The sequence below is a fragment of the Coturnix japonica genome, chromosome 15 (assembly GCF_001577835.2).
Source record: "Coturnix japonica isolate 7356 chromosome 15, Coturnix japonica 2.1, whole genome shotgun sequence".
NCBI lineage: Eukaryota > Metazoa > Chordata > Aves > Galliformes > Phasianidae > Coturnix > Coturnix japonica.
This window is the reverse complement of record NC_029530.1, coordinates 8,930,254-8,937,484: the sequence shown is the minus strand read 5'-3', so window position 1 is coordinate 8,937,484 and position 7,231 is coordinate 8,930,254. Positions and strand designations below refer to the sequence as shown.

The 7,231-nt window shown below is 50.3% G+C and overlaps 1 protein-coding gene across 9 annotated transcripts in view; it reads left to right on the top strand.

The window, feature by feature from the left end:
* Window positions 1-7,231, top strand: part of LOC107321358 (NACHT, LRR and PYD domains-containing protein 1a-like) — a 37,903-nt gene that overhangs the window by 9,991 nt on the left and 20,681 nt on the right. For 2 of the 9 annotated variants that reach the window (XM_032447939.1, XM_032447940.1), the window contains exons 5-9: window positions 3,550-3,615; window positions 4,890-4,951; window positions 5,036-5,256; window positions 5,884-6,137; window positions 6,564-6,689. The exons of 3 other annotated variants lie outside the window; for them this stretch is intronic. In XM_032447939.1, coding sequence (XP_032303830.1) covers window positions 3,550-3,615; window positions 4,890-4,951; window positions 5,036-5,256; window positions 5,884-6,137; window positions 6,564-6,689 — 729 coding nt within the window. Of the gene's footprint in view, window positions 1-3,549; window positions 3,616-4,889; window positions 4,952-5,035; window positions 5,257-5,883; window positions 6,138-6,257; window positions 6,542-6,563; window positions 6,690-7,231 lie in introns of those variants that run through there. 4 more of the 9 variants (XM_032447942.1, XM_032447945.1, XM_032447947.1 and 1 more) reach the window with 3 other exon arrangements.

Genomic DNA, 7,231 nt, shown 5'->3' with positions numbered 1-7,231 from the left:
GTGGAAATTCAGCCCAGGACTATGGGGCAAACAGAAATAGTTCTACACAGGCAGCAGATGGTGAACTCCCCCAGCTTGTTTTTTCTCTTCTAATTACATCTGTGTTGGGTTACCACTGCCTTTCACACTCATCATACAACACTGATATTGTGTAGGATGTCAACTGCCCTCTCATGCAGCTTTACTTACACGTGTCCCATGGTCCTGGGCTGAATTTCCACACACACCCCCAGCTGCAGGAGGGGAGGACCAGCTCCTGACTGGCTGCCAGGCATGGGACAACTCCCCTTGCTGCAGCTGAGCCCATTTGAAGGTGAGATGCTCTCTGCTCACAGACCCACATGGCCAGCAGCAGGAGGGATCAAACCCTGTGGGCCTGCTGTGCCTGCAGCCCCCAGCATGGGACATGGATGGATCAGGGCCAAGATGTGTGTCCCTGTGTTTCCCTGGCCAAGCACACTGGGGCAAATTAGGACAGTATGGGGTATGGACCTGGGCTCTCCATGGCGGCACACAGGAGGGCCTGAAGGAGTCCTAATGAAAGCCATGCACTCCAGAAGAAGAGCTGCCTCCCTGCTTCACTGTCCCCCTGCATTCCCTGCCTCCCCATCTCCCTGCCCTGATGCACAGAAGCCAGAGGAGGGAGTGATGACGAGCACTGTTTCCCTGAAGTCTCTCCATGCTTTCACTTTCTTGGGAAGTGACGCAGCCGGAAGAATTGTGGGCAGCCGCCTGTTCCTGGATGGCCGTCTGTGGCCGTGAGAATCTTATGCACCTTCATCCACAGACATAGCTGTGTGGCTGAAAGACTCAAAGCAGAGACAATGGAGACCACGAGCAGCTCCACATTCCCCATCTCTGTGAAGTCTTACTCAAGAAAAATGATTTCTGTGCCTGTATCTTTGGACGACACAGTGCTGGACCTGAAGATGAAGCTATTTGCACTGGATAGCTATTTCTACCCTTCTCAGTCAAGTCTGGTTCATGTTGGACAGGAGCTGATGAATGAACAAACTCTGAGACATTACAACATTACCTCCAACAGCAGCATACAACATTTTCGTATGTGTAAGTACCAGCCCAGAGGAGGGGAGTGGCCATGGGAGCAGGCTGGCCTCTGGCTGCCAAGGGGAAGGGGCAAGAGGACCGTCAGCCAGGGAGCCCTGTGCCATGGGAGGGAAGAACTGGGAGGGGAGGGCAGAAAGGGAAATGGACGTGGGGGAATGCTTCCCCTGATGGGACTGGGAACCTGAGCTCTCCTCTGCTGAATTCTGCTGTTGCAATGTGAGGTGGTGGGTCAGCTGCATTAGAAGGCAAGGAAGATGTCTCAGGCACGATCACAGTCCTCAGTGACACTCTTGTGGAGGGAGGGAATCCGCATGGGTGCTGAGCGTGTCCAATTCATACATGGAAGCTGAGGTAAATCTGGGAGCATGCGGTGGTGCACCTGTGGACTGTGCAGCTGGTGGGATGGGGAAGACTGGGTGAAGGTAGAATGGCTGCAATTTGCTTGGAAAAGTTCCATTTGATCAAGTCCAACCATCCACCTAACACTGCAAATCCACCTTGACTCTTAGTCCTTCAGGGCCACAGCCACACGTCCCTTAAATACCTGCAGGGACTGGGACTCCACCACCTCCCTGGGCAGCCTGTCCCAATGCCTGGCCACCCCTTCTGGGAACAAATTCTTCCTGACATTCAGCCTGAACTTCCCCAGTGCCACCTCACTTCCTATCACTTGTCACCAAGGGAAGAGACCAACACCTTCCTCAGCAGCATTCTCCTTGCAGTGAGTTGTAGAGACAATGACCATCTTCTTTTCCCAGTCTACAGATGATCACGAAGCAGAGCTGGATTTCTGGAATGCTTTAGAAGAAAATACCTCAGAGATAGAAATGCAGGGCGCTTCAGCAGATGCCGCCTCAACTATAGATACGAAGAGCCAATTGGCAGACATCACCTCAACAAGTGTAGAGGTAAGGTCTGGTGGGGTGCCTGAGGCCTGGGACAGATGGAGAAGTGTGACAGGACTGGGCACTGGTTAAGACTGGGCACCTTGATCCCACAGCCACCACACAGGGATCTGTCCTACAGCTGGGTTGTCCTCTGCCACCTCCAGGAGGCCTCTCCTCATGCCCTCTTTGACTCAGTCATTAATAGTAAGACTTGTTACTCCCTGGGCACACATCCCGTTCAACTTGTAGATAGATGGGGAACAGAATAAGCCCTGCATAATCCACAACAAGGTGATTTTGGGTTTCCTTCAAAAGCTGGATGCTTACAAGTCCACATGGCCAGATGCACTGCACCCTGCAGTGCTGAGGGAGTTGGTGGATGTGGTTGCCAAGCCACTCTCCATCATCCTTTGGTAGTCCTGGCTAACCAGAAATGTCCCAGGGACTGGCAAATGTGACGCCCGTCTTCAATAAACGCCTGAAAGATGATCCTGGCAGCTACAGACCTATCAGTCTCTGCTCAGTGCCATAAGTGGTGTCCCACATGGCTCGGTGCTGGGGCTGCTTCTACTTAACTTCTTTATTAACTACCTTGATGAGGGGATTGAGGGCACCCTCAGCAAGTTTGCAGACAATACCAAGCTGAGAGGGAATGTTGATCTGCCTGAGGGGAGAAAGGCACTACAGAGAGACCTGGATAGACTGGATCGATGGGCCAAGGCAAACTGCATGAGTTTCAATGGGGCCAAGTGTCGGGTCCTGCATTTTGGTCACAACAACTCCAGGAAACCCTACAGGCTTGGGGAGGAATGGCTGAAAGCTGCCTGATGGAAAAGGACCTTGGTGTGCTGGTGGACTGGCTGAATATGAGGCAGCTGTGTGCCCAGGTGGCCAAGAAGGCCAATGGCATCCTGGTTTGTATCAGGAATAGTGTTGTGAGCAGGACTGGGTAAGTAATCCTGCCCCTGTGCTCGGCATTGGTGAGACCTCACCTCGAGTGCTGTGTTCAGTTTTGGGCACCTCAGTACAAAAAGGACATGGAGGTGCTGGAGCAGGTCCAGAGAAGGGCAGCAAGGCTGGGGAAGGGCTTGGAGAATATGGCCTATGAGGAGAGTCTGAATGAACTGGGGCTGTTCACAGTCTGGGGAAGTGGAGGCTGAGAGGAGACTCTTCCAATATCTGAAAGGTGATTACAGCAACAGTGGGACTGGTCTTTTCTCACTGGTGACAGATGACAGAATGAGGGGAAATAGCCTCAAGATGCACCGGGGTAAGTTTAGATTGGATATTAGCAGAAAATTCTTTTCAGGGAAGGTCATTAAGCACTGGATAAGGCTCCCCAGGGAGGTGGTTGAGTCAACATCCCTGAATGAGTCTAAAAATCATTTGGATGTGGTGCTCAAGGACAGGATTTAGTGGAGGGCTGAAATGAGTTAGGGAAGTATGGTTCGGTTGCAGTTGGACATGATGATCTTTAAGGTCTTTTCCAACCTCAGAAATTCTATGATTCTATGATTCTATGCCCCTGGCAAGCAAGCACATCAGAGTGCAGAAATATGGCTTGGGAGTGCTCTTCCTGTGTTCCCTCCTCCAGGAACTCCAGAAGAGGCCACAGTCAGATGTCCCAGCACAGGAGAGAAGCTGTCGCTGTGTGAGGCAGGTAAGGCTCCTTGCCTGCAGCTCTGCTCTGCACCAGCCTGGTGGCCTTCGCAGGGCACAGCAGGCATCCCTCAGCTCCCAAATTATCTTCAGGACCTGTTCTTCACAGCAATTCTTTGGACTCCAGAACAGTAAATTCTCCTTGCTGCACTAACAAAGCACGCACTGATCTGTTTTACATTAGTGGAAAGGCTCATTTCCACACACTTGCATGCCAAATTCCATCTAAACGTTTCCCTTAATAAATATTTCATCTTTCTGTGTCCACTGTTTTCTCTCTCTTGAAGCAAGTCAGCCGTCAACAATTTCTCTCCCAGAAAACTTAAACTTCACTATCTAGAACTTCCATGTACAAAATACATCCCCCAAATCAATGTGTGAAACCCGTAGTCTGGGGATACAGGTAATGCTCTGTGTATCTAACCATTATCTTTCCTGTTGATGCATCAGGGACACATGCACTAAGTGGTGCCTTCTGTGTGCCAATGGGGATAACTGGTCAGCCCTCCTTCCTGTGACAGTTGTCCAGATTTCTTCAAGGGCACCATGATAAATGACAGCATTGAGCAGCCACGATCAAGGGTCATGAGCATGCATGTCAGCACTGAGCCTGCCTGCCTGCCTCAGAAAAGTCCCATGCTGCCATGGATCCCAGGGTGGTTAGCAGTAATTGATTTTCCTGGCCTCATTCACTGATGAGTGATGTTTCCTGGACACCACACGGCAGGGTCTGTAGTCCCCTTCTTCTGAAAACGTAAAAGAAACACCATATGCATGGTATACAACCACAGCAGCAGGTAAATGAAAGCACCAGGCAACTATCATAAGCAATCCTTTGCTTAACAGCTGCTTTGCACCATGTCACGTGTCTGAGTGAAATCAGAGGGTGTCTGGGGGCTGCTTGGTGCCAGGCAGCTGAAAGAAGGCACCATGCTGGGTCACCTTACACCATGTGTCTGAGCCTACAAATAGAGAAATGTCTCTGCAACCAGGCCTCCAAACACCTCACTTGCAACACACCATTTCCGCTTTCAAACTAATTCTCCTTCACCATCATTTCTTAATTTTAGTTCTGTATTCTGGAAAGGGGAACAAAAAAATCAAAATGGCATTGCTTGGGCAGAGCTGCTCATTACCCTGCTGCTGCTTGTGTAGTACGCAACCCATGGGCCAGCCTGCACTGCGCTTCACTGCAGCTCTCAGCACGCCTCCTGCTAGTGGCATCCAGTGCACAACATCCCATTCAGCCCCAAACCACTCACACTTTTCTTGCAGAAACTTCAACGAGTGATGCCAGAGGTAGATCCACACTTTTGGAGGGAACCAAAAATATACAAGTAAGAGCTCCTGGGAGAAGTGGGAACGCTTTCCAAAAGCCCTCATTGCACCATGTGTGAGCCTGCCCTCTCTCCCACTTGCAGAGCTTGTCTCCCTGGACCAGGCATCTTCCAGTGCTCTGAGACAGGCCTTGCCTTTGAGGTGGAGTCAGCAGCCACCATTGTGTACAGATACGCCGACTGGCGTACCCATCTGAAAGAGACTGACCAGAACTTGTGGGAACCTGCTGGACCTCTTTTCAACATCTGGGTGCTGCCTGGAACCGTGCAGGATGTGTATCTCCCTCACTTCATCTGCGTGTCAAGTATGGCAGCTGTGGGACCTGCACCATGGCACAGCCCACTGCCCCTCAGGCACCTGGGTTCTGCCAGCCTGCTTTCACTCAGCCTCCAGTTCCTGTACCCCCGGCATGCCTCCATGGCCTGCTCACACATGTGGGCACAAAACAGCTACTTAACAAAACATCTCCTGGGTACCTCTCTCCAGAGGGGATCAAATTATTTCCCCCTTCACAACTAGCTTGTACTCTCCTGTATTCTTCCACCTTGCTTTGCCATCCTCCATCCTTTTCTCATGTTTTATTAAACCTTCACAGTGCTCCCTTCCCCACCACCTGCTTTGCACTCACACCACTGCATTCTCCTCTCCCAGTGGCTGTGATGACCCACAACATTCTCCCCCAGCTTCGGAGTAGTCCCAAGCTGCTGCCTCTAGTTTGCGTTTTTCTGAGCCCAGAGGAAGACTAGCAAAGACCTGTAATACCCTGCTGGGCTCAGGAACTATATAAATTCCGGGTATACTTCACCCCTAAAGCAGAGCGTGTGATTTTATGTTGGGGTGTGTCTCCTTCGTTCTAATAAACCCTCAAAGAGAAGGAGGTACCCAGGCAGGTTGCAAAGCAGAACCTTGTTGTCTTTCCCATCTCTTTTAGATGTAGACACCAGTGGGTGCTCCATTGCCCATTTTGAATTTGAGAAGATGACCATACAGCAGCCAAAAAAAGTGATGGCTTTCACTGCTGTCCTGGAGAATCCCAGTTTCTCTCTTCTTGGGGTGGTTTGGAGAAAGTTACGTTCAGCCATTTCTCTCCCTGTGCACTCCTTAGTGCTGATCTTCCAGCAGCTCTCTGCCGCAAATACAACCCTGCATCTCTACCTGATCCCAGATGACATCTCTGTGAGGCAGGTAAGGTGGAGGGAGCTTGACCAGTTCGGAGGGAGGCATCTGGGGAGGCTGCAGTTGCAGGGAATGGATTTGATAAGCAAAGAGCCCTCTCAGTTTTGCTCTGGTGTTTCCTGCCTCCAGGAATCTCTCTGTGTTTTTGGCTGGGACAACATATCCCAGCATGAGCAAAGACATGGCACAGGATGCTCTGCAACGTAGAGCTTAGCACATGTCAGACATGCTGGCTGCTGCCACGCACAGTAATAGATGACTGCATAGCAGATTCTCTCCTGTTGCTTGCAGCCCTTCCCCTCTGACAGCACTGCCTGTAATGCACATTCAGGGCTCTGTCCTGATCAGGTTGTTCTCTTCTCGACTTTCCAAGCACACTGAAAGCTACCTGCAGCTCTCTTTTCAACTCTCAAAAGCGATCCTTGATGTTCACAGGCCATTGAAAGACGAGAGATGAGTTGGAACTCAAGGCTTATTCCCAAGCCTCCTCCATTCACACGTCTGTTCTTTGGATACAGATATAAGGTCTCCAGCAAACCTAAAGTAAAGATTAAACCTGAAGTAAGTGGGATTGTTCTCTTTTCATTTATTTCTTTTTGACTGAAACAGAAAATACCACAGCTTCTCTGGGTCTCCAGTTCAGCATTGGGATCATTTCCCTATTACCTAATCAGAATTTCCCTTGTCTCAGCCCCTGCACATTGCCTCATCTCATCACTGTACACTTCCAAGAGGCTCTGTCTTTTCTTTAACCCCACTTCACACTTTTGAAAGCAGTGATTAGTTCTTTCTTTTGCCGTTTCTTCTCCAGAATAAACAAATCCTGTCCCTCTGCCTCTGCTTGCACATCATATTCTCCATATGGCAGTGGTGGTGCAACACTCAGAGAACACCAAAATGGTGGTAAAATCTCTGCTCTTTGTGTATTCCTGCGTTCTCCAGACAAAGCCAGGCTGAGCCCATCTAGAGATGACAACACACTCCCTCTTTGTGAAGGAGGGCAGACGAGACACTCCAGAGTTCCATTCCTCTGCCACTTTCTTCTTTTTTTTTGCATGACCAGGACACATGGGATGATGTGTGTAAATTCACAGCTCCACAGG